Source organism: Dendropsophus ebraccatus, unplaced genomic scaffold, assembly GCF_027789765.1.
Source record: "Dendropsophus ebraccatus isolate aDenEbr1 unplaced genomic scaffold, aDenEbr1.pat pat_scaffold_975_ctg1, whole genome shotgun sequence".
Classification (NCBI taxonomy): Eukaryota; Metazoa; Chordata; class Amphibia; order Anura; family Hylidae; genus Dendropsophus; species Dendropsophus ebraccatus.
In genome coordinates this window covers 20,534-48,385 of record NW_027210575.1, presented here as the reverse complement: position 1 = coordinate 48,385, position 27,852 = coordinate 20,534, and the positions used below count along the sequence as shown (strand labels likewise).

At 47.1% G+C, this 27,852-nt stretch overlaps 1 protein-coding gene across 1 annotated transcript in view; it reads left to right on the top strand.

Annotated features, from left to right (window-relative positions):
* LOC138781408 (huntingtin-like) overlaps positions 1–27,852 on the top strand; it is a gene marked incomplete at its 5' end in the record, with an annotated part of 58,204 nt that overhangs the window by 14,390 nt on the left and 15,962 nt on the right. The window contains 14 exon segments of the mRNA XM_069956780.1: positions 2,045–2,187; positions 3,191–3,398; positions 6,701–6,845; positions 8,002–8,185; positions 16,925–17,100; positions 17,267–17,343; positions 18,252–18,306; positions 18,308–18,391; positions 19,480–19,602; positions 19,815–20,028; positions 21,926–22,071; positions 22,155–22,332; positions 25,721–25,810; positions 26,103–26,284. Of these exon segments, the coding sequence (XP_069812881.1) occupies positions 2,045–2,187; positions 3,191–3,398; positions 6,701–6,845; positions 8,002–8,185; positions 16,925–17,100; positions 17,267–17,343; positions 18,252–18,306; positions 18,308–18,391; positions 19,480–19,602; positions 19,815–20,028; positions 21,926–22,071; positions 22,155–22,332; positions 25,721–25,810; positions 26,103–26,284 (2,005 nt within the window).

Sequence of the window (27,852 nt, the reverse complement as noted above, 5' to 3'; positions counted from 1 at the left end):
AAGGCAACTGAACAGCAAAACTCACACCCAAATTGAGAACAGGAGAGGTGCTGTTTCTGGTACAGAGCAGACATGTTTTTCTAAGCCTGGATAACCCCTTTAACGGGGAGGAGGGTGCACAGTAATTGTTTTTTCCTAATACATTGCATCACTGATGTTGCTTCTAAATAACAGCAAAGATCCGCCGTGGTCCATGACATGTGTTACTTGTATCTATGCACTAGGCAGAACATCTAGGTCTTACAGGTTCCAGGGGTGTATATGATCAAATTGATAACCTCTAAAACATAACCTTTATTGTAATGGTATAAAATCCTAACATATAAACTAGTGCAATGCATGACCTCCACATTCATCAAATTAGTCACGCCAGCTTCACCAAAATGTAAGTGCAAAATAAATACATTGATAAGTACAACCGGTTGATGACTACTGTTGTTTTTAACCACTATAAACCAGGGATGGGGAACTTTCGGCCCTCCAGCTGTTACAAAATTACTATTCCTTCGGCTGTCCAGACATGATGGGAATTGTAGTTTTGCAACAGCTGGAGGCCAAAGGTTCCACATCCCTGCTGTAGACCCTACCTAGTCCAGTGTTTTTTAAGGACACTGCTCTTAAACTGATGCTGGCGCCCACATGCAGCTCTGGCGATTTACTTCTAATAGAGAACCTTACTTTTTTTAAAAGGGTATTCCACTCAAACATAACTTTTCATATGTTGCTGCCCATAGTGAGACTAACAATTCCTTCCATACGTGTTATTATCTATTCAGTCTCCTTCCCAGAGTTCTGAGCTGCTGCTTTCTGCTGAAAACACAAAAATCTGTGAGCCTTTCTCCCCATCTCCCCCTCCTCCCCTCTTACCTTCTGAGACGGCTGATATAAACAAGTCCTTGACTGGCTTTATCTGCAACATTGTAGCTTCTTTGTAATACTGGGAGGGTTATTCTGAGGTCGAGTTGCTAAAGAACTCACTGTGATTAATCCTCCCAGCAGTACATAGAAGTTAGTGTTTCATGTGTTAGTGAGTATGGACCATCAGCAATGGTCATTCTTTCTGCTCACCTATTATCTAACATTAATTGTCAGGATTTTTTTTTTTCTTTATTCTGTGTTATACTGTCATAGGACCGAAAGCAGACGACAGCTCGGACTTTTATTAGTGATGCTCATGTATATGGCTTTTAAAGGTCACCCAGTGTCCCCTTGCTGGAATCTCTAGTGACCAGCTGTAATTTATAGGGATACTATAGGGAAAGTGTTAACTTTCCATGCAACGCTACTAAAATAGAAGTGAAGTATTATACAGTTTCAGTGCAAATTTTTCTGACTGGCACAGTGCTTTAGGGGTTACCCAGGATTGGGAAAAAGCACAGCTACTTTCTTGCAAAAACAGCGCCACCCCCTGTCCTCAGGTTTTGTGTGGTATTAGGGCCCTATTCTACCGGACGATTATCGTTTGCATAATCGTTAACGATTAACAATCTCAAACGACCGCTATTGCCAAAGACCTGAAATCGTTCACTCATTTCCATGGAACGATAATAGTTACTTATGATCGTATTTGCGTTAGTTTTTTCTTCGCTATTGCGTTCGTATCTACTGCAAACGACCGAACGACACCTTATTCAATGCGAACGATTTGCGCACGAGCAACGATAAAATTAGGGCCACGTATTATAAAGTGATCAACGATTTCTCGCTCGGTCGTTAATGGTTAACTGCATTTCAAACGAACGATTATCGTTTAGATTCTAACGATTTAACGATAATCTGAACGATGATCGTCCGGTGGAATAGGGCCCTTACAGTTCAGCTCCATTCACTTAAGGGGAACGGAGCTGCAAAACCATTGCTGCCCACCAGCTCTGGGAAAAATTACACATTTAGCTCAATATTCAGAAAAATGCCATTATTTAACATAAATGATTGCCAGATATAGTACTGCTATATGCGATGTCAGGTATGCTTTAATCTTCTGTATAATGCTTAGTTCTTGACCTGTTGTCATAGTCCTCTTTATTGCTTTGCCCCCATCTAGGTTCCTGTTACAGCTGGTGGGAATACTGCTGGAGGATATAGTGCACAAGGAGCTAAAGGTGGACTTGAGAGAGCAGCAGCATACGTTTTACTGTCAGCAGCTGGGAACCCTACTCATGTGCCTGGTCCATATCTTCAAGTCTGGTAAGTAAGCCGTCAATTATTGGGCCCCAATAGGTAGCGCTGCACTTGTGGTGATAGTTTGACACCCTTGATGTAGAGTATATACTAGTGCTGTATAAAGAACACAATGCAACTAAAGGTTGCAGGGTTTTTTTTCAACCATTAGATGGGGGTAGAGCACCACAAAGCAGTAGAATATCACAAATGCCAAATTGTCTTATGTAAGCAGCAGTAGAACTACATACCTCTAATACTGTCTGCAGTTGATTGACAGTTTATGTTTAGCCTTGTAGTTTTACAGGTTTATATAGCATAGCTGTCTATTTAGAAAACCTTTTGACTAGTGAAAAGCTTTGATTAGTCAGGGTCTTGCTCCTGAGATCTACACCGATCATTAGAATAAGTGGAAGCTATTGCTTTAGGGTCCTGTTAGCATTTTTGGAACCACCTGAAATCATTCACCATAATACACGAAAGGATAGTCGTTAGTTACGACAACAATTACCATCGTTCGTATACTCTAGTGTATGAACATTTGTAATTACAAACCAACAATGTGTACATACATCGAAAGATCAGAACGCTCTACATGTCCCTGTGTAAATGGCAGGTAGGCTTAAAGAGGTATTTCAGGGAAAAATACCCTTTTCCCCTATCATCAGGATAGGGGAAAAGTAGGAGATTGTGGGGGGTCCAACCTCTGTACCCCCCGCCGATTTCCCTATCTGGCCCTTTTATGAATAGAGCCCCGGGTATGACCCGCAACCCGCGGCTCTATCTATTCCTATGATGTAATGAGAATGTATCTGACTGCTAGGTGTCACATCATGTCATCTTTATTCACAAGTTTATAGCCGCAGATAAAATTCTGGTTGAGCAGCAAGCAATAGTGCTGCCAGTATAGCACCCATAAGTTTTACTGCTTACTTAACTCTCCCAGACTCCAGAATGGAAAATATACCTAGTATGCATTTGGCTCCTTTTTCTACTAGGTAAAGGTAATTTGTTCATCAATATTTTCCAGGAACATTTCGAAGAATCACTAACGCAGCTACAAGATTGTTCAAGGGAAGTGGCGACAATGGGACCTTCTACACATTGGAGAGCCTGAGCGACCTGGTGGAGTCCATGTTTCCCACCCATCCTTCTCTAGTTCTTCTCTGGTGTCAGTTCCTGCTGCTGATCGACTACACTAACTACAACTGGTGGTCAGAAGTCCACCAGACCCTTAAGTAAGACCTTATTTTGTATCCTCTGTAAGGTTACAAACCCACTTGGCGGGTCTGCAGCGAGTCTCCATGCTGCGTTTTTGCAGCGAGACTCGCTGCAGATCCCGGCCCTATGCTTTTAATGGCAGACAAACACGCAGCAGGGATGTACATCCCTGCTGCGAGTTTGTCTGCAGCCCTCCCCATTTACCCCCCGGCCGCCGGAGCTGATACTTCACCTGATCCCGGCTCCGGCGGTTCCCGATGTCTTCAGCAAGCCGGAGCGGGGACCAGGTGAAGTATATGCTCCAGCCAGCCGCCCGCAGCCCCGATCGCCCGATCGCCCAACCCCCCCCCCCCCCCCCCCCCCCCCCGCAGCACCGATCGCTTACACGCCCCCCTGCAGCCCCGGCCGCTCGATCTGGGGGGCGTGCGATCGGTGCTGCGGGGGGGCGATCGGGCGGCCGGGGCTGCGGGGGGACGATCGGGCGGCCGGGGCTGCGGGGGGGGGGGCGATCGGGCGGCCGAGGCTGCGGGCGGCTGGCTGGAGCATATACTTCACCTGGTCCCCGCTCCGGCTTGCTGAAGACATCGGGAACCGTCGGAGCCGGGATCAGGTGAAGTATCAGCTCCGGCGGCCGGGGGGTTAATGGGGAGGGCTGCAGACAAACTCGCAGCAGGGATGTACATCCCTGATGCGTGTTTGTCTGCCATTAAAAGCATAGGGCCGGGATCTGCAGCGAGTCTCGCTGCAAAAACGCAGCATGGAGACTCGCTGCAGACCCGCCAAGTGGGTTTGTAACCTAAAAGTGCATCTTAAATGGGCGCTGTATAGGTCTTTAACATGCTTTGATCAGAACCAGGAGAGTGCTTCAGAGTGGCTGGTCATGGATAGGAATAAGGTCTGCTGTTCTCTACAGCTCCACCCTTGGTTATCATATCTGTTATCAACTTTATTACTGTATGATGAATGTCTTATTCATCAAGAAAAAACCCACCCAATGACAGAACAGCTGTATTTTAATCAACAATCCTCTCAAAAAATATTGATTCAAAAGCCATGTCCCCCAACTTAAAAACTACAGCGGACCCTACAGACCCATCTAGCCTGTAGATGGAAAATTACAGTTATAGCGGTCGGAATATGGAGAAAATATCAGTTGTAAATTGTAAATATCACAATAGTAATAGTTGTAAATATCACAAAAAGAATCAAAATTTTAAATATAAATTTTTAACACGGTGCAACTTTAACCACTACTTCATGTCACTTGACCTAGACTGACTTTCAGTGTAATTCTATGGGCTCTGGCTAGGTTGTAGAGGCAGAGCTGGGAGAGGAGTGTACCACAGTGTGGTCGTCTCCTCCTTGTTCTACTGATCAGTCAGGGGCTGAACATGTCAAAAGTTTATTCTTGTTAAAAGTATGTTCTTAAAGTATTTTCATGCTAAATGTCCACATGTGCTTGTTTTATATGGCTCCTACTGTGGTGATGCTTGTGATGACTTGCCTTATAACACAAAGAAGTAGAATATATGGCATAATTATGGAGCATTTACCTTGAGTGCCACCAGTGTGGGAGGAGGGCCGTGCAGGGATTGTACATACAGATCTAATATGACATGCTCCTTCATAAACACAATGTTTTGCTCCTACACAGCCAGCGGCACGTACAGTTTGTTCCACCAATTCATCCGTAATTACTCGGCCCTGTATAATTAATTGAGAAGCTTAATGAGTTATTAACTTTTTTGCTGCCATGGTTACCACCTTTTACCTAATAGGAAGCGTGCCCCCCCCCTCCCCGACAGCAGCCTCTGGATTATGATTTAGTATTTTCTGCTGTGCCGCTTGTACAAGAAGACAACACCAACCTTCCAGTAATTCCTTTTCGCTACATCTGCTTCTCTTATATTTTTTTTGGTCCTCTAAATTTGAAAAGGTTCTTGCCGAATTCTGACAACTCCCACGTTCTACAGAGATACCTGGGATTCTCACTTCCGGCAACCCTCTATAATATAGGGCTTGTCCTAACATTAAAGGGGTATTCCAGTGTACAAAATGTAGAGGTATTCCGAGGTAAAGTAACTTTTTCCCTTATGACAAGATGGGTAATAGATGTCAGGTTGCAGGGGGTCCCAGCAGTCTGAGCCTTCCCCCATAACGCAATATCAAACACTTATCCCCATCTTAAAAAATTGCATAGGATGGGAACTAGGAACTAAGATGTGAGCATTCCCTTACATACTTTTGGATGATAGAGAACACTGTTGCTTAAAGCGTACCTTTCATTTTGAAAAACTTAGAGACTTATCAAGAGTTTTTTTTTATTGGCCAGCATTTGAGTGATCAGACCCTGTCCAGTCTAAACTATACACACTTGGGGTCCTATTACACGGGCCGATGATAGCTAGATTGACACTGGTTTACTGAGCCTATTACACAGCCCGATAATCATTTAGCAAGGGCTGCACGGACATAGTTAGCGATGTCCATGCAGCCATTGGCCAACAGTTTATACATTACCTGGTCCCACGGCTACAGTTTTAGAGTGGCCTATATGAGCTGACAGGCCGCTCAACCAATCACTGGCCAGGACCACTGCGGCCAGTGATCGGCTGAACGGCCTGTCAGCTCAGACAGGTTGCTCTGAAGCCGCAGCTGCGGAAACAGGTAGCAGAAAACAGGAGAACACCGGAAATGTGGACAAGTGATGTAAACGGTTTGTTCGTTGGCCATCGGCTGCGCATCACTATTACACATAGTGATTCACGGTCAGCGGACGATGATTTTAAGTCTGGACCTAAAGAAGCGATCAGCCGATGGTTTCATCGGCTGATGGTTGTCTCTATTACACGGAGTCATAATCGTCCGATTCGCCCGATTTATAGCTCCTTGTAATGGGGCCCTTAGTACGTTCTCTGGGCTCTGTGCCGTATGACTTGTACAGGGTCCTAATGAAAGTCTATAGGGGTGTCCTGGTCTCATAGACAGAGCAGTTAGAGGAGAGAATGGCAGCTCATTTCTCTCCCTGTCTGAGCGCTCAGTACATGCAAGATCATGCAGATTATGTCCGTGTATGCTTTAGCGCTTTTGTTTTTATCAGATCTTCTTTCCAGTTGATCCTGCCTATAAAGGTCCTCATTGGTTTTATTGGAGACTCGTCTTGGTTCTTTTATTTTTGACAGCTGCAGCATCACATGGAGTTGGCACTGAATTTATCAGTGCATTTTGCATTATTGAAGTGTCCCCTTTACACTTGTGTTATAGCTGGAAAAAATCTTGACATGAATACTAACCTATGTAATGTAATCTTTGTATAAAGGCGAAACAACCTGTCCAGTACCAAACTGCTGCTGAGCCCTCAAATCTCCACAGACAGCGATGAGGCAGAATCCCAGGCCAAGCTTGGCATGTGTAATCGGGAGATAGTCCGGAGGGGTGCCCTCATCTTGTTCTGTGACTATGTGGTGAGTGTTTAGAAGACCTTACTTAGGGCTGTATTAGACAGATTGATCAATATAGAAAACAAATTCCGATCTGCTAGATCAGCGCTTGTTTACTGAGCCTATTACGCGGCTCGATTATCGTGCAGCAAGGGCTGTATGTATATTTTCGTTAGCGATGTCTGTGCCATCCTTGCTTTAAAGGTGTAATAATAGAGTATATATGTTACCTATCCACGCTCCCAGGTTCCTACCTGTCTTCTCCGCGCTCCCCTTAGCCGCTGGTGCAACTTCAGAGCGGTCTCTGACGTGACAGACAGCTGAGCCAATCACTGGCCACGGTGGTCCCATCATGGCCAGTGATTGGCTGAGCGACTTTTCACTTCAGAGACTGCTCTAAAGTTGCGTCGCCGGCTGAGGGGAGCGCGGAGAATACAGGAAGGAACTTGGGAGCTTGGAGAGATAACATGTATACTATTTTTTTCACACATTCGTTCGCTGTCAGCCATGCATCACTATTACACATAGCGAGGTGTGGCCGATGATCATAGCTCAGGACCTCAAGACCCGCTGATCGTTGTCTTTATTACATGGAGCGATAATCTGCGATCGGGCAGATTATCGCTCCATGTAATTGTGCCCTAAGAAGGATCCTATTGTATTTCTATGCTCACAATAGTCTCTTGTTTACTTAGTTTAACGGGTTGTTTTGGAGCACGACACTATGCCTCGTATCAATCCCATTCACCAATAGAAACCAGTCTGTGCACATTTCATTTACCCAATGCAGTATTGCTGCCAAATGCCACAAGCAGCATAGATACTAATGTAATCTGACATCTTCCCTGGTCTGTCACGCCTGCCAGTCACTCGGAGCTGTAGATGAAAGCAATCTGCTCATTAGACGATGAGGTTGTCAGTTTTCATTTCTTTTACTTTGTCTTTATAAAGAGCCGTCATGATACTTTACGGTTATCACATCCCTCCTGTCAGGACGGGGATGATTCAGCTGATGCTGCATGTCATCCCTATAGCTGTACTGTATGCCATGTAGCTTTATGATCACCATGTGATGACAGGTTTGGCTAGGTATAACATACTGCAGTGTCCAACCCTATAAAATAACACCCGAGACCAGTCATTTATTAGCATGCTTTAAGATTCATGTTTTGTCTTTTAGTGTCAGAACTTGCACGACTCGGAGCATTTGACCTGGCTGATCGTGAACCATGTGCAGGATCTGATCAACCTATCACATGAACCCCCCGTGCAGGACTTTATTAGTGCAATACATAGGAATTCTGCTGCCAGCGGCCTCTTCATCCAGGCAATCCAGTCCCGCTGTGAGAACTTGGCAACAGTGAGTATCTCATTTCTCTTACTGTCCCATAAGGAAAGCCTGCTGTGCATCAACGTGCAGTTATTACATGTTTATATATACAGCAGAAAGGCACAGTTATGTGTTATCCTAAGACTCTATATTAGAGTAGATGGTGGTTTTCTTCACATGGTGTGAATTGTTATAGCTACTTTGCAGGGACGATTAGAATGATAAAGGAGGAGTTTTTACTCACCGTAACTCTCTTTCTCGTAGTCTTCATTGGGGGACACAGACACCGTGGGTATAGGCTGCTGCCACTAGGAGGCTGACACTAAGAAAAAACAAAACAAGTCGGCCCCTCCCAGCAGGCTATACCCGCCCACTGGCACTGAGCTAATTCAGTAGTGAAAAGCAGTAGGAGGAGCCGAAACAACCATAAAGAAAAAACAGTCCACACTCAAAATCTGAAAAAAACACAGGCCAACAGGCAACCTTAATCAGACAACAGAGGGTGGGTGCTGTGTCCCCCAATGAAGACTACGAGAAAGAGAGTTTACGGTGAGTAAAAACTCCTCCTTTCTCGTGCGTCTTATTGGGGGACACAGACACCGTGGGACGTCCAAAAGCAGTCCCTTGGGTGGAAGAGACAGAGTGGAGCTAAGAAGAGGAAGAAGCCACTGCTGCCTGCAAGACCATGCGGCCCAGACTCGCATCGGCCGATGCAAACGTGTCCACACGGTAAAACCTAGAAAAGGTGTGCAGCGAGGACCACGTGGCGGCCTTGCAGAGTTGAAGAGCTGAGGCCCCATGACGAATGGCCCAGGAAGCCCCAACCGAACGAGTCGAGTGAGCTGCAATCCGGAACGGGGGCGACTTACCCTTACTCCGGTAAGCCTGAGCGATGGCGGAGCGGACCCAGCGAGCCAGGGTCGCCTTAGACGCTGCTGACCCCTTTCGAGGACCCTCAGGGATGACAAAGAGTGAGTCCGAGTGTCGAAGAGACTTTGTCCTGGAGAGATAGATGCGCAGGGCGCGAACCACATCCAGCTTGTGGAGCGCGCGCTCCCTTGGATGAGAGGGGGCCGGGCAGAAAGAGGGAAGAACAATATCTTCGTTGAGGTGGAAAGGCGAAACCACCTTGGGCTGAAAGAAGCCACGGGCCTAAGTACCCGCCTTGTCCTGGTGCAACACCAGCAGGGGAGGGCGGCAAGAAAGGGCTGCCAATTCCGAAATCCTCCGGACAGACGTAACCGCCACCAGGAAAGCCACCTTAAAGGACAAGATGGCCAAAGGCACTTCCCGGAGGGGCTCAAACGGAGGGGACTGCATAGCATCCAGGACGAGATTCAGATCCCACGGGGGAACTGGGTGCCGATAAGGAGGTGCAATGCGCGCCACTCCTTGGAGAAAAGTCCTGACTTGAGGAACTGACGCCAATGGTCTCTGGAAAAAAACTGAAAGGGCAGAAACCTGGCCCTTAAGAGAGCTCAGAGCTAAGCCTGCGTCCAGACCTGCCTGGAGGAAGGCCAGGAGTTGCGCCAGAGAAAAGGGAAGTGGAGGCGCAGAACAGGCCTCACAGTGACGGAGGAAAGCCTTCCAACAACGATAATAAATCCTTGCCGATGCAGGCTTCCGGGCCCTGATCATGGTCCTAATGACCGCATCAGAGAAACCACGTGATTTCAGAATCCAGGTTTCAACAGCCACGCCGTCAAACGTAGCGTGGCTAAACGCGGGTGGCAGAGCGGACCTTGAGTGAGAAGATCCGGTCGGTCTGGTAGACGCCAGGGGACGTCGGCGGCGAGGTTCACGAGATCCGTGTACCAGGCGCGCCGTGGCCAGTCCGGGGCCACGAGGATTACCGGAAGTCCTTCCGACTTTATCTTTCTCACCACCCGCGGCAGAAGCGGGAGAGGAGGAAAGATGTAAGGGAGGCTGAACCGACGCCAGGGAATCACCAAGGCGTCCGAGGCCAGAGCCAGAGGGTCCCTCGTCCGGCAGACGAACTTCGGCAGTCTGTGGTTGAAGCGAGACGCCATCAGATCCACATCCGGTGTCCCCCACCTGCGACAGATCTGGGAGAACACCTCGGGATGCAGGGTCCATTCCCCTGGATCCACCCGTGCACGACTCAGATAGTCGGCCATCCAGTTGTCTACACCCGGAATGTGAACAGCGGACAAGGCAAGCACGGTTTCCTCCGCCCAGGAGAGGATCAGCGCCACTTCCATCATGGCGGCCTTGCTGCGGGTCCCGCCCTGATGATTCACATAAGCCACTGCAGTGGCGTTGTCTGTCTGCACCCGAACGGGGAGACCGTGGAGCTGTGTCTGCCAGTGCAGAAGGGAGAGCCGAATCGCCCGCAGTTCGAGGATGTTGATGGGGAGGCAAGCTTCCTTGGCCGACCAGGTTCCCTGAACCGTCAGATCGTTCCAAACCCCTCCCCAGCCCCGCAGGCTGGCATCGGTGGTCACAATCTGCCAATGAACGGGAAGGAAGGAGCGACCCAGAGAGAGGCTCGGAGACCGCAACCACCACTGAAGGTCTTGGCGGAGGCGAGCCGGGTAGTTTCACCCTCCGATCTAGAGAGGGGAGTGACCTGTCCCACCGTGACAGCAGGAAGAGCTGCAGGGGGCGGGAATGAAACTGGGCAAAAGGGATCGCCTCCATAGACGCCACCATCTTCCCAGAACCCTCATACAGGAACGTATGGACACAGGGCGGTGGCTGCAAAGAGCTCTGATATTGGCCTGAAGGGACTGCAACTTGTCCTCTGGAAGGAAAACGCGGGGCCTGTACTGAATCCAACCGCATCCCCAGAAAAACGATGGACTGGGCAGGGACCAGGGAGGACTTGGAACGGTTGAGCAGCCAACCGAAGCGGGAGAGCGTATCCAGGGTGATGTGGAGGCTCTCTAAATTCTGGTCCTTGGATGGGGCTTTGACGAGTATGTCGTCCAAGTAAGGAGTTACTGAGACACCTCGAGCCCGAAGAAGAGCCATGACAGCCGCCATGGTCTTCGTGAAAACCCGCGGAGCCGAAGCCAGGCCGAACGGAAGAGCCACAAACTGATAATGCTCTTCCCCTACTGCAAAACGCAGGAAACGTTGATGAGGAGGATAAATCGGCACGTGAAGATACGCGTCCTGAATATCCACCGAAGAAAGAAACTCGCCTGGCTCCAGAGATGCGATCACAGAACGCAGGGACTCCATCCGGAAGTGAGATAGTCGGACGTGACGATTCAGACGCTTGAGGTCTAGAATTGGACGCACCGAACCGTCCCTCTTCGGAACCACGAATAGGTTCGAATAGAACCCGCGGAACCGTTGAAGAGGAGGGACGCGAACAATCACTCCCTTCGAGAGGAGGGAAGGGATGGCCTGGAAAAAACCGTCCGCCAGGGCAGGGGACCTGGGAGGACGAGAAAGGAAAAAAACGATCGCGGGGAACGGAAACGAACTCGATCTTGTAACCCTGTGAGATCAGTTCTCGCACCCAGGCGTCCTGAACATGAGCAAGCCAGACCTCCCGGAACAACAGGAGGCGGCCGCCCACCTGAGGAGATCCGGGTGGAGGAAAACCTTCAGGAGGAGGAGGGCTTGGAGGTGCCAGGCTTAAAGGGTGGGCGGGAGGCGGCAGATCGCGCCTGCCAGGAAGAACGGTTCTTAGAGAAACCGGACCTTTTGTTCTGAGGGGCCGCCGACTTTCCGGAGCGAGACGGCGGAAGCGACCGAAAAGGAACGAAAGGAGCCTGGTTTGCGACGGGGATCCTGACGCTTGGGGCGCTGCTGGGGAAGATTGGTACTCTTCCCCCCCGTGGCATCGGAAATTATGTCATCCAGACGTTTCCCGAAGAGACGAGAGCCCGCAAAAGGAAGACTGGTGAGAGAACGCTTGGAAGCGTTGTCAGCCCGCCACTCCCGAAGCCACAAGGACCGGCGAATGGCTACAATATTGGCCGACGCAAAAGCCGAACAGGCTGCAGCGTCCAGAGAAGCCGAACAGAGGTACTGAGCCGCGTCCTGAACCTGTTGGGCGAGGTCGGCCAAGTCCTCGGCCGATACGCCAGATGTAAGGCCGTCCCTCAGTTGCTTAGCCCACACTGAAATGGACTTAGACACCCAAGTGGAAGCAAGTGTGGGAAGGAGAGAGGAGCCAGCGGCCTCAAAAGCTGACTTAGCTAAGGACTCAGTGCGTCTGTCAGTGGAACTCGAACCCACGACCCTGAGATTAAGAGTCTCATGCTCTACCGACTGAGCTAGCCGGGCAGGACAGTAATAGAAAAAACAACTAGGCATAAGAGTCCCAGAGAGGCCTTACCAGACAAATCCGGACAAAAAAAGGCCGAGGTCCGGTCAGGACACAGGACGGCTGCTGAGGGCAAGATGAGCAGAAGAAGCTGGCCAGGAACGGCAGGCTGGGGGCTGTAGTCCCACAGAATGAGGGCTCTTGCGACCGGGGAGCTGCAGTCTGCTGTACCGACCGGGCTGCACAGGAGCGCGTCACGAGCGGAGTGACGCGTCACGTGCGTGCGTGGTGACGTCAGGCGTCGGCCCGCGCGGGAGAGAAGACCGCGCGCGGGAAATACAAAAAAAGACCGGGAAGAGCGGCGTGCGGACAGAGGAGGCCGCGAAACCGGAAGTCACGGGCCGGACCCCGGAAGTCGCGGCCCGTAGGAGAAGAGGAGGCCCCGCACCCGGCACCTACAAGACCGGCATCCCAGGACCCGACCCCCGCATGCGGTGACGGTAGTAAGACCGGAACGCCGCAAGAGGATGCGGGGGACACGGGAGCCGGAAGCGCATGTGAGGGGGCCGCCGTAGGGGGGCGGCGGGAGAGGGCGGCGGGCGGGGGCGGCGTCCGCTGGAGGGGACCGGGGGACCCGTACAACCCACGGGAGGGAGGGAAGAGAGAGCCGGGGAGGAACTACTTACCCCTCTGAAGCCCATAGGATCTTCTGCCGGCACTGTGCCGCGCTGCCGCGCGCAGCTTTGGGGGGCTGGGCGGGCAGGGGCTGGCGGAGCAAGTCCGCATAAGGAGCAAACAGACAGCAGGGCTAGTCTGTGTCCTGGGCGCTGGGTCCGGCCGGGTGGCAACCTAGGGTAAACAGCCCCTTTCCAGTTAGGGTCTGTGCCCTGGTTGCATGAGGGGGGGATCAGGGTGAGTCTTTAAATGACCCACCGTGCCCCGACCTGTAAAAAGAAAGAGTTAAATTTACAGAAAAAAACACAAGCAGAAACTGGTCTGGAGCAACCAGACCTGCGTCTGCCTCCTACTGACACTAAAGCTAAACTGAATTAGCTCAGTGCCAGTGGGCGGGTATAGCCTGCTGGGAGGGGCCGACTTGTTTGTTTTTTCTTAGTGTCAGCCTCCTAGTGGCAGCAGCCTATACCCACGGTGTCTGTGTCCCCCAATAAGACGCACGAGAAATACCATGCTTTGCCTTTGCAACCTAAAATACCAGCTGCTTCTTGGCAGCATGTTGTGCATTGCCAAGGATCAGCTGAGGTAATTGTACAAAATAAATCTCAGTGAAAGTAGACCTGCCTATTAACATCTCTACATTGTTCACTTAAAGTGTTTCTGGCATTTAAATAAACTTTTGACATGTCATACAAACACGTCAAAAAATGTTATTGGTTGGAGCCTCAGTGCTGAGACCTCCTCTGACTGTTAGACATCACCCGCAGAGCACTTCACTCCCCGAATTGACATTTAGTCTGACCGATTGCTAGGAACGTGCACCATTATAAATCTATGGAACCTGTCTCCCACAATTCCAGCTAATGATTGGAGCTGTCTAAAGTTTTTTGTCAGTATTTTAGCCACAGACAACCTGCACAGTATAAACAGAGGCATTGGCTTGCTGGCCATTTTTTTTGCTTTTTATGTCAGTGCAACATGTCAGAAGTTTATTTAAACAACAGTAATAGCTTTATATGAGTTGGCCCACTAGCAGCATTTATGTGGGTACATATACCCACTTTAACGAGAGGACAACAGTACCTAAGTACTCCTTGTAAATGAGGTGGTAGTGTAACCACCGCTCCATTCACTGCTATGGAACTGAAGATCATGTTTAATATTGTTTCCAAAAACAGTAAGTTGGGGCAGCTCCCTTCTGCTCTTTTTACATAAGGCACTTTAGGAGCAGTCTTCTCTTGATCGATGAAGGTCTTGGAGATCACACATTTATCTCCAATCCTGGATAAGTGATAAATACTAGTGAGGGCAAAAATTTTTTTTTAAAGGCAAAGCTCTATTTATGACCAGTCAGTGTCTCCAATGATCTGTAGCTTGTAATCCTTGCATCCAATCCTAGATGGATGTAATACTGTATAATGTAGCCTTACTCTTGGCTGAGCACAGCTGTATGACAGTGCTGCCTCCTGTTGGCCAAAACCTCCCTCTATGTACCATACACATACAGTCAGATAGGCATGTTAGTGAAGAAATGTGTCATCTTCATTAGAGAAGGACGAACCTCAAGCACGCTCGGGTTTGTCCGAACCAGAGCGTACAGGATATGATTACCGGTTTCTAAAGAAGTTGGATGCAGCTGTAGGGAGTCCTGGAAAACAGGGGTCTGTTCGGTAGGTGATGCAGTTATTGTTCTAAATAAACAACTTTTAAACTTGTAGCCCTGTGTCAAATTGGTGTAGCCTATTTCCTAGGATTGTAACACCTCTCCGTCCCTCCTACCCGCCCTCCTCCTCATTAGGAATGCCACTAGAACAATTTCTGCTATTCATCACCTGTGTGAACACTGCACATGTGCTGGTTCATTAAGGCACCTGTGCAGTGTCCAGACAGGTGAGGAATAGGAAAAATCCTGCCTGGGGGGTTCCTAATGATGGGGGGGAGGGATGGAGGGGTGTTGTAATCCTAGGGCGCACACACACTAGGCCATGCCAATTTGACACAGGGCTGCAAGTTTAAAAGTTGTTCTTTAAGACAATAACTGCATCACCTGACGAACGGACCCCAGGACAGATCTTGGATTAAAAGCAGCTATCCAACTGTACAAGAGGTTAGGGGGGTCAGATTGTGGGTACAGAGTCGCTTTAAGCTGTCCAGGCATGATGGGATTTGTAGTTTTGCAACAACTCTAGGGCCAAGAATTTGACATCTTTGATCTAGGGCAGTGCTTCTCAAACTTTTTCTATTGGAGCCTCACCTAATAGACTAAATAGTGCCTGGGCCTCACCAGACTGACCAAGAAGATGCTGGGCCTCACCATCTGTGATAGAAGTCCATGCAAAGATAAAAACTATTGCTCAGTCTACCCTTCATTTGTCTCCTAACCTCTGTATAACATTAAATAAGCACAAAATGAGTCAATAATGTTCCTTAAACAGAGTTTGTTGCATTTAGGGAAAGAACTGTACAGCTTATAGTCACTTTTGTGAATACTGACTCCTCAGCTGGGCCTCACCAACAACTAGGGGGCGCCTCACTGGTGAGGCCCGCCTCACAGTTTGAGAAGCACTGATCTAGAGGGCTACCTGGCCTTTGCATTAGATTGCCACCCACCTAGTGCATTTTCCTGCACTAAATGTGTGTCTGGCAACAGCTGGAACTCCAATGGTAGGTGCACAATCTGGAGCTGATGATCTCTAAATTACGTTGTGTACAAAAAAAGAGCCCATGGAGCCTTATGTAAGAGTCTTAAAACACAGGACTAGCCACATATCCCTCCGGGAAGGACCCAGCCAAGGGGTGGCTCCTGTAGGGAAACCACCATATTAAGTGGTCCTACAAGTCAATATAATGACAAGGTAAAAACCAAGGCCAGGTATCCATCCACAGACAGTTGTTTCAGGGTGTTGCCCCTCATCAGTGTGGAGCAGGATTCTGGCTAGTTCTGTGTTTTCAGACTCTTAAATTACGCTCCATGGGCTCATTTTGCTTGTTTGCATTTCCCAGGGAGCAATGCACCTAGGATTTCCCTGTATTGTGCGCTTTAGCCGGCAGCCAACAGTGTTTTCTTTAGCTGGTCTCCCTGAGATCAGTGATCTGTTTCTTATAAGTAGAATGTAATACATATCCAATTCTTTTACATGTAAAGTTTGGGAACACAACAGGCACGATGTAGCCTAGTGGAAGGTCACAATAATAAATATCTATTCCCCCTCTCCCAGGGCATTTTATAGCAGCGGCGTGCCAAGTACAAGCAAGGCTGTTTTAAAGGTTACTGCATTGCAATGCCAAGCAACAAATGCGGCCTTTCCGATATTCATTTGGCCAGAACAGCACAAATCTACTCCAGATTTCACATTACTTAATTGCCAATTGTCCAACCACAAACCCACTTACATTTATATCATCCAGCAAAACATCCCAGATACATAGGTTAGATTGAGAGCCCCTATAGAGAGAGCAAGCTCTGGTAATCTCTGTGCAGTGCTACTACATATGTCAGCGCTATATAACACTGCAGGAAGCTTACCTCTTTTGCAGCAGTTTTTCTATCTGCTTTTCTCAAGCAGATCCAATAATGGGTATGTATTAGGCTCCGTTCACACGGAGCAAAACTACTGGAATCCCGCCAGCCTCTGTGTCCTAATGACAGTCTATGGGAGGCTCGCGCCTCCTCTCTCCACGCTGAAGAATGGACATGTGACATTATGACACGGAGGCTGGCGGGATTCTTCCAGTTTTGCTCAGTGTGAACGGAGCCTTACAATAGGCTTGAAGTTTGTGATCTAAAATTTATAAACCTTAAGAAAACAAAAAAATTATCTGGAACCTCATAGTCTCTTCTTCTTCATCCCTTAGCCAGCCTCCTGAAGAAAACTCTGCAGTGTCTAGAAGGCATTCACCTCAGCCAGTCTGGCGCGGTGTTAATGCTGTATATCGATAAGCTTCTGTGCACTCCGTTCCGTGTGCTGGCTCGCATGGTGGATACACTGGCGTGTCGTCGGGTGGAAATGCTGCTGGCTGCTACTCCACAGGTAAAGGGAAGGTGTCCCCCATGCCCAACGTGTTATTACTGCACAGTTTATAACCATTTTTATAACGTCTTCAAATGCCCATAGGCCATGCTGGACTGTCTATAGGCAGGTGGTTACAGAGCTCTGTTACATTCTACCCTTACAGATATGCGTTATTTCCTTACAGAATAGCATGTGTCAGCTGCCTGTAGAAGAATTGGACAGGATGCAGGAGTATCTGCAGAGCAGTGGATTGGCACAAAGGTAATCCTAAATAAATGTGTAATTCTTGTATACCAAAGGCTCCCATTCAGCTGCCCAGGGACCCAGATGATCACTTTGTTGTCACACACACAGCCTATAACTGTGTGACTGGAGCTTGTATTAACCTTATAATTATGTAGGAGGTAGGGTGGCTGGCAAAGACATGCAATATACTTTATTATTAGAGCCTTCCACCGATTATATGTAGTGACTGTGCCCTCATTGTGCCAGAACAGCTCCCCAAACATCATTCACGAGTTTCTATAGTTAACAATGGCATCAGAGATCGCTCCTATTTCTAATAATATGTGTGTCCCACATTATTCGTTTCAGTAGAGCGTCACTGCTCTACGCCATGGCACCACACTATACATTTTACAGTACTGGATTCTCACTGTTGAGAGCCAGCACTATGTGTTTGATATAGTGATCACGTTCTGTAGGAATACCAGTGTGATTGACCACTGGCCTCCCATGATAGCAGCTTGCGAGTACATATGGACTTGCAGCTCAGGTAAACACTGAAGATGCTGCAGCCCTTAGAGAAGCACTGCATTCTCTTCAGATAGCTGGAGTGCTGGAACCAGCTGTTTCAATATTCTTGGCCTGTCCTGGTCCATTTTGTACTGGATCACCCATTGAAGAGGTATTCTGATGATAATTGTGACAAAAATGCATGATAGCTGTAGGTCCCACCGGTGACCCCCTCACCTCTTCTCAAGTTCAGGCTGAATGCTCTCCCATAGAAGACAGTATAGAGAAGGCTGCGCAGCATTCTCTATTGAAGTCTGTGGGATTTATGGAAAGAGCTGAACGTGTGTCCTAACCATCATAAGCCTCTTGATAACACATTATCGCGTTTATCATAACCTGTGATAACTTATTATTTTAAACTGTTTCTTCTTCAGGCACCAAAGACTTTATTCTCTGCTGACAGATTTAGGTCAACTGTGGGCCCCAGAGGACCGTCAGCCCATTACCTGTAGTAACCTCTCACCCGCTGGACGGGGAAAATCCTCCACGGCTGGAGACGTTGGAACCCGATGAGGTGGGCGCTTGTGTACATTGGATTTACAGACTGCAAATTACATACACAGGCTTACATGGAATGGTGTAGGCTTGAGTACAACCAGTCAGCGATGTTCTGATATTGCCAAACTTGAGACCCAGTATCAAAACTGTGTAACAAAAAAATAAAAATGGTAACATTTTGGACTTGGTTCAGGGGAACATAAATAAAACCTAAAGGATTATGAATAGAGATGAGCGAACCGGGTTTGAGTCGATCCGAACCCGAACGTTCGGTATTTGATTAGCTGGGGCTGCTGACCTTGGATAAAGGTCCAAGGTTGTATGGAAAACATGGATACAGCCAATGACTATATCCATGTTTTCCATATAGCCTTAGAGCTTTATCCAAGTTCAGCAGCCACCGCTAATCAAATGCCGAACGTTCGGGTTCGGATCGACTCGAGTATGCTCGAGGTTCGCTCATCTCTAATTATGAACCTTCAGAAGGACTATCCAATATATGCTACTATAACTGTTCTTAATCCAAGGAGGCATCCAGTTGGTTTTATACTTATTGTCACTGTCGTTAAAATTTTCAAAATCTAAATCAGAAGTAGATGTGATATAAAGCAAGTTTCCAATATACATTCATTATTTTGTTGTTGTTATCATGCTGTAAAACAAAGCTGTACTTACCAGAAATCCAGGTCCAGTCTCCTAAAGGCAGGAATTCCAGAGGTAATGAATCACTTTCCTTTTGTTATTACTGTAAATTCTCTACTCAGGTTGCGGGTAGTATTACAGTTCAGCTCCATCCACTTCAATGGAACTGATTTGGAAAACCACACCCAAATAAGGGCAGGAGTGGTGCTGTCTCTAGAACACAGGTGTCAAGCTCGGGCCTTCAGCTGTTACAAAACTACAATTCCCATCCTGCCTGGACAGCTAAAGCTTTGGCTGTCCAGTCATGATGGGAATTTTAGTTTTGCAATAGCTGGAGAGCCTGACTTTGACACCTGTGCTCTAGAAGAAAGCGGCCATGTTTTTCTAAGACTGGACAACCCTTTGGTTTTTTTTTTACATTTAGCAATGCTGTATATTATTTTCTTTCACCTCTCATGACAGGCCTGGTATGTGTCTCTGGTACGATCACAGTGTTATACACACTCAGATTCTGCGCTGCTGGAAGGAGCAGAATTGGTGAATAGAATTCCTCCATCTGAGCGTCTCTCCTTCATAGCTAGCAAGGTATGTCTTACATGATGCAGCTCATTCATTATAATAGCATCCATCACTGTTTCATTGGACTTCTGGGCTTTATGCACTATATTGCACTATTCTTGCCTAAAAAATTTTTTAAAAGCTTGGAAACAATCAAAGACAAAATGAACAAAGTCAAACTGTTGTTGTTTTCAGAGTTAGGTGTGTTACATTAACCTGGCTTCTTCCTTCCCATGTAGGAGTTTAATTTGAGCCTGCTTACCCCTTGTTTGTCCCTGGGAGTGAACCAGATATTAGGGGATCAGAACAGCACTTTCTTTGAAACCACAAGGTCCGTGCTGCTGGATCTCATCTCACAGACTGTGCAGCAACTTCCAGACGCTCATCAGCTCTATCAGCCTCTGCAGCCCTTGGACGGTAGCTCCTACTGGGAGAAGCTTAGCCTGGTATTAGGTAATAACATGTCACCACATCCAGTGTTGTTGTGTTGTGGTGTCTTCCCTATCCAGTTTCAGACTAGATAAGCGAATAATAAACAGCAGCATAAAAATGGGCATAACTTATTTTCCTTATTGGGACAATGTCACTTTTGAAAGGGGTACACTGGGCAAAGTAAAAAAAAAAACAGGGCAGGGGGTGTTGGGAGCATAATAATAAAGTGATACTTACCTATCCTGGTGCCCCTGCAGCGCAGCTGTACTGCTGACAGTCACCCACCAATTTCCTGTATCTCCTAATCCTGGGACAGCACTGCACCGCTCAGAAATGACCACTTAGTCAATTAGTGGGGACACTTCTGCAGTCATTGACTGTCTAAGCGGGCAGTATCTCTGGTGTTGTAAAAACAGGGGAACCCAGGAGATTTAGAGAACTGGAGGCTGACATTGATCTGGTAATGCTGTGGGGGCACCAAGACAGGTAAGTATGACTTTGTTGTTATGTTCCCACCACACCCTGCCCTGTGTTTTAACCTTTGCCAGGAGTACTCCTTTAAGTACAGGTCTGCTCGTCCCACCAGGCTTTTGGCTTAATGCAGACCTCTTCAGCCAATCAGCAGCCAAGATGGGAGATTTCTGCAGACATAAGGAATTCTGTGATTTTAATTCTGGGCAGGGCTGCACCCCTTTCTGGGTTAGACAAGTGACAAGTAATGGAGAGTTTTTACCGTATCCCTCTGAATTTCATTTTCTTTAATAAATCTAGCATAGAGAAATATGATATATAATACCATCTCATCACCCTCCATAATTCCTTCCTCATTACATCCATTGTAAAAGCACACATGCAGTAAACCCAGAGCAGCTCTGCTAAGGGAATAGCATCTTCTGCACACATTTACACCCCCAGACGTCTGTGATGAATGTTAAGTCCTCTTGTCTGTGAGCTCTGGGCAGGAGAGAACCTGCTGGGGCTGCTTGAGGTATCTGCCAGGTCCTTTACCCTTCCTCTATATTTACTGTGACATTTTGTAAAGCTGTTGGGATGGCTGGCTTGTCTGCCTGCCTTACCGCCGAGATTCAGCTTTCACAAAGTGAAGATTAGCAATAATTCATATGTTGTGTCCCTGCAATGTCTTAAGTGGATAAACCGCACATAAAATAGAGCACAACCGCAGTCTGCGGTAGATGTTAACATTAAGACAATTACTAGATGAGCATTATCAATTGTGCCCCTAGTGGACAGTATCAACTACTACATACGTATGTCTGGTATTCTTTTTGAAGATGAAGTCCCACGAACACTAAAATCGGCAGGCAGGGGGTTGAGAGAAAATAATAAACTAGTAAATTTACCCCTCCTCGTCCCTCCAATGCGCCACTCCTGGGTTCTGTCTACAGGAGCCTAGCTGCCGATTTTGGTGTTTGTTTTTCGGTGTACTCCTTTTAATGGCTCTGATTAGCAGAGAATGAAGGAAAAAATGCAGTTGTAATTTGTACCTCTAGTGCATCTTTCATGCTTTATAAATTCAGCAATTTAGGTGTGACCATAGTGAAGCCTACCAATCATTAGAGCGAATTGTAGCAGCTCTAGGAAAGTGCTGTGGAACGTTGACCCCACTCCAGATTCTGCAGAAGATAAATGGTTGTCCAGTCATAGTCAATAGCTGGCTTTGTGTCTACCTAGGAAAAGCCGAGCCATCAGGAGACATGATGTCAGCGTCCTTTCATAGCGCTGCTGCCGGTTTGCTCTGATGGTTGCTAGGAGTCTAACCTCTGACTATCAGACATTGGTGATGTCGGCTATAAATATGCTGCCGGTATCCATCATATGATAAAAGCTTGCAAAAAACTTCACAGTTATAACCTACTTTGCAGTTCAATAACTCTGACCATGTTCTGTCTGTATGAAGGTGATGCGGACGTCTACTACTCTCTTGTCACCCTCTGTCGAGCGCTGGCGCAGTATTTGCTTTCTCTACCAAAAATACCTCCATCCTTTCACATAAACCAAGAGAAGGAAGTGGACATAGTAAAGTTTGTGGTGCTGTCAGTCGAGGTGAGATGTTAGAAGGTGTTTTCTCTCTCTCTTGTTGTCCTCTATGTAAAGTTAGCAGTGTGTGACTTGGCTTCTCTCCACAGGCGGTGTCCTGGCATTTTGTACATGAACAGATCCCGCTGAGCGTGGATCTCCAGGCTGTGCTGGATTGCTGCTGTCTAACCCTCCAGCAGCCTGTCCTGTGGACTCTGCTGGCCTCCGCTGAGTACATGACGCTCGCCTGTTCACTCATCTGCTGCACGCGCTTCATCATAGAGGCCGGTAAGGGAACGACACGCTCAGGATTTAGCTTCTGATTCTTATACTTGACAGTTTCTTAGGGAATTTGTGTCTTCTAACTAAATTACATTTTTACATCCGGTTCTGTTAATTCAGTCAAAGGTCAAATGTATTGATGTCCTGTCCTCAGGACAGGCCCCTAATATCAGATCAGTGTTGTAGTCTCTGGCACAACTTCATTGTGGGCCATAACTCATGCTGTGACGTCACCACAGGTACCTAAATAATAGACCTGTTGCAATTTCCATCTTAAAGGACAAGTGCCATGAAAAACTTTTTGCCAGTAATTGAAGCACATTACAAAGTTATATAACTCTGTAATATGCTTCAATCACCTATCTGCCTCCCTTCCCTGTCTTTTCCCCCCTCCACCCCCCATCAGGAAGTGTCCTAACTCACACAGATCTGATTACTGTCGTCACCGTCACCAGGCAGCTCCTTCTTGTGAGGATGAGTCATCAGCAGGAGGGCTGCTCTAGCTCCTGTTACACCAGCCTCCCCTTGCTCAGCTTATCTTCTCTAGTGACATGACTAATTCACTCACTGAGTCCACAGCAGCAGGAGAGAGGGTATGAGATGAGGGGGAGGGGGGGCTGGCTATCTGCCAGAGTCAGTCGGAGGGAAGATAAGCAAGACATGTGAAGAGTGATGGCTTGCAGTTGTTCAGCCAATGGGAGCTGAGCAAGCTGTCACCTGACAAGGCAGGGGAGGGGGGAGGCTAGTGTAACAAGAGAAGGAGCTGAGAGAAGAGCTTGGTGACTGTGACGACAGTAATTAGGTCTGTGTGAGTTAGGACACTTCCTGGTGGGGGGGGGGGTGGAGGGGGGAAAAGATAGGGAAGGGAGGCAGATAGGTTGAAGCATGTTACAGAGTTATATAACTTTGTAATGTGTTTCAATTACTGGGGAAAAAGTTTTTCATGGCACTTGTCCTTTAAGAACAAACCTACAGAATCTTGTTCTTTAAAGGGGTTGTCCAGGCTTAGAAAAACATGTCTGCTTTCCTTAAAAAACTGCACCTCTCCTGTCCTCAGGTTGGGTGTGGGGTATTGCAGTTTAGTTTAATTGAAGCGAATGGAGATGAATTCTAATACCACATACAACCCGAGGACAGGGGTGGCACTGTCCACAAACAAACATGACGACAAACATTTAAAAACATTTAAAATACAATTAATTGTCTGTGATCTGTGATCTTGCCTCCCCTTATGCCTGCCCTTCTCAGCTTTATGTATAAGGATTGTCTTGTACATGTGCTTTCTTTTTTGTTTTAAAAGAAACAGATTACTGAACTCAGGGAGACCAGCCAAACGACAACACTGCCGGCTGCTAGTGAAAGCGCTCAATGCAGTGAAGTCCTAGGTGCATTGCCCCCTGGGAAACATGAATATACAAAAGAGGACATGGAGCCTCATGTAAGAGTCTCAAAACACAGGACTAGCCAGAAATCCCACCGGGAAGGACCCAGCCAAGGGGCAGCTCCTGTTAGGAAACCACCAAATCCACCATAATAAGTGGCCCTATAAGTCAATGTAATGACAAGGGATAAACCAAGGCTAGGTAACCATCCACATACAGCTGTTTCGGGGTGTTGCCCCTCATCAGTGTGGAGCAGGATTCTTTTTTGTTTGTATTTTTACATGCATAGGCTTCAGCACTCTTACTTGTGGTGCCGCCCATGATCTACATTGTGCATTATGTTTGTGACATTAACCGTCTCTCTTTATGGACATGAATACAGAATTGCTTGTCAGCCACATTGTCAGCGTGCAATCCTAGGGTATTAAATTATGTAATGAAGAGATGCAAGATGTTTAGAGACTGGAGATTTGTTATGTTTTATGTGGGGGGAAAAAAGGAAGAAGGATTTTGCAACTTTATGTTTGAACTGGCCGTCTCATTCTAGGTAACACATCACAGTGACTTGTATACTCCCATGGCCTCTCCTTTTAGACACTGTCGTCCTGGGGAAATGATTGGATTTAAATGGATGCCTCCACCTTAAAGGACACCCCCGCTGCAAGGCATTTTGGCCCGAGTTCTAATGACGTTACACCTTGGGGAGGAAAATGCCCATCCCGGCTGATGGACTTGCCGCTCAGCCAATCCGTGACTGCAGCGGCATACCTCCCCAGTCACTGACTAGCTGAGCGGGGGGTGATGTTGGCTCTGCAGGAGAACCTGGAGCCCAGCGGGGGGCCAGAGCAATAATCCAGCATTGCAGAGGCACAGGAAGAAGTGAGGTGTGGTAGTTTATGTTCACCCCATGCCCCTGCCACATAGAAAATTTTTAAATGGCCGGACATCTGTGGAATGGGATCTGGGATCTGCATTGGTTTTCATCACAGCAGCCAGTTGCTGGTTTCCTTTATGACTTCACTATAATTTTCAGCAATTTATTATCCTATTCACTTAACAAGAAGTGACAGTGGATCTCAATTAAAAGGGGGCAAATGAGAATAGTAAATATGCAGAGAACTGTAGCCGGTCCCTTTCACTTGAATGGAGCTGTGCTATAGGTAACTTGCACAGTGGGTGGCTGAAAGAAAACCCCCTGAAGTTAACCCCTGCTGATCATATAGTGATGGGATATCCTAGCCATAACCCTGTAATGCTGGCTAGATGCTCTGCTGCTGGTTTCAGACATGACATCTCTAGAGCCCAATGATAACAGGTGCATCTGCCCATGGATGTCCCCTGACGTGGTCACATTTCATTCCATGACATTGTCTGTACCTTGAGTCACCCACGTTTACTGCTAATTTCTCACATCAACGCCAGAAGGTGTAGAAAAGCAGACATGACTTCCAGGCTGAGTACACAACACCTCCAGAGCAGTGTGCTAGGTATCCACTGTGACCATGTCCTGAAGTGGCCTTCTCCCCTATTTAGCACTGCTGTTTAGTATTATATAGTGTAGTGTACTCTGTAGCGCTGATGCTTCCCATGTCCCCATCTGAGCATTGCCTTGTTAAATTCAGGATCCCGAGCCTAAGGATTGTCACATCCTGTATCTGTGAAGACTGGGAATATATTTTGTGCTCACACAAGTAACTTAGATAGGAGGATAAAGCTGGTTAACAATTTACCGTATATCCTATTGCATTGCACGTCCGTGTCATACAGAGTAGTTTTCAGTGACATTTTACCCATTCTCTACGCAGTGATGGCAGATGATTTATGGATATGAAAGGGGATCGTTTCTCTCCATTATTCCCTTTATCCCTCCATGTTGTCCGCTCATTGGTCAGTGAGGGAATTATGTGACATCCTCGTTCAGAGCAGAATATAGACCAAAGGGTCGTCTCACCTCCGTGTCCATGACCTACATAGAAAAGCATTGTATCCCGATACCTTTATGTGTGTTTTAGTTGCAGTTAAACCCGGGGAGCAACTTCTGAGCCCTGAAAGGAAGAAGAACAGTTCACCAGAAGAGACAGCAACAGATGAGCTGGACTCAGGTGCGCAGTATAATATCTCATACTATAGAAAAAGGATGAAATACAGTAATACCATACTGAGAAGAAAACAGAAAATTGCATTGCAAAGTGATCTTTTATGGGGGTGGTCTTCTCAAAGCAAATGGCCATATTCCTAGTGTATGGTGGTCTGAAAATGTGTTGCATGAAATCCGGTCTGTATAAGGGGGAGAGGTTTCACTATATAGATCTATAATCTGTAATCCAGTAGTGTTAATAACCATCGTTCCTGGCTAGATGACTGCATAATAATTATCCATTTATTCTCCATCAGCATTTGTCAGGACCGCCTGCACAATGATGTCTGAAATGGTGGATTCCCTGCAGACCGTTCTGCTATTCGGGCACAATCGGAACAGCGACATAGCGGCATTCCTCACTCCGGTGTTCAGAAATATGGTCATCAGCTTGGCCAGATTACCTATAGTCAACAGCTATACCAGAGTACCCCCGCTGGTGAGTAATCCCACGCTTAACACAGGAGCCAATCATCATCTATCAGCCTATCTATAAGTTTATATAAAAACAAATGTGAAAGGAAAGATCTGGAACCCTGCTAGTAATTGTTTAAGGAAAGCATAACCACTACAGCTCTGTGCAGCCTGCAGCATTGACGTCTTTCTGTGATAGTACTGAAAGACAGCGCATAAAGAGAAGCGTTGAGCAGCGTCATATCACAGAAGAACCTAGCAGCTTCATGTTACAACAGCTTCTGAGATGTCAGTGCTTTTCATAGTCCTCTCAAAAGAAAAAAAGCATATGCACAAAAAATGGTAGCACATCACAAAAATCTTTATTATAACACTAACATAGATACAAATATACCACATAGATATATGAATGTACAGGAGTAGTAAAATGAGGGAGACAACACCCCAAATACTGCTCTACATTAAAAACACTAAAATGTCACCATAAGTCCTGCTGGTGTTCCAGCCGGGACTAATCTACCACTCTGACTCTGGACTGTATGTACAATAACAAAAATCCAACATCTCTACCTAGACAGAGACCCAGTAAAACAAAATATAACCACAAATAATGGAGCATAGGGGAAAAAAAAGGGGAAATTGGAAAAGATCACCATATACAGTCCAACAGAATGAGAGTCAGATGGAATAAGGAATCACCCCACGCGTTCCGCCGTCTAGCGGCTTCCTCAGGGATGTGGGCAGTAGAGTGAGGGGCATAGTATATATACCTATACAACACGTGAAAGCAATTACAGATTAGATGAAAAAAATATATCATACCATGTGCAGGAGAATCAAACATCTCAAACATGTCCGGCGCCATCTTGGAAGAGCTGCACATGTGAAGTAGCATCAAGAAGTTGCCACTAGAGGCAGAAGTGTATGGGCTTCAAGAATATGTCAAACTCACAGCCCACCAGTTATTGCAAAACTACAGTTCCCATCATGCCTTTTGCTGTCCAGGCATGATGGGAATTGTAGTAACAGCTGGGAGGGCTAAGGGCCCTGTTCCACAGGACGATTATCGTTCGCATAATCGTTAACGATAGAGATGAGCGAATCGGGTTCGAGTCCATCCGAACCCGATCATTCGGCATTTGATTAGCAGTGGCTGCTGAACTTGGATAAATATCTAAGGTTGTCTGGAAAACATGGATACAGCCAATGACTATATCCACATAGCCTTAGGGCTTTATCCAACTTCAGCAGCCACCGCTAATCAAATGGCGAAAGTTCGGGTTCGGATGGACTCGAGCATGCTCCAGGTTCGCTCATTTCTAGTTAATGATAAACGACCGCTATTGCGAAAGACCTGAAATCGTTCACCCATTTACATGGAACGATAATCGTTACTTATGATTGTTCTTGTGGTCGTCTTGTCGTCGCTATTGCGTTCGTCACTACTACAAACGGCGTCTAATTCAATGCGAACGAGCAACGATAAAAATAGGTCCAGGTCTTATTAAACGATCAACGATTTCTTGTTCGGTCATTACGATTATCATTTAGATTCGAACAACTTAACGATAATCTGAACGATAATCGTCCCGT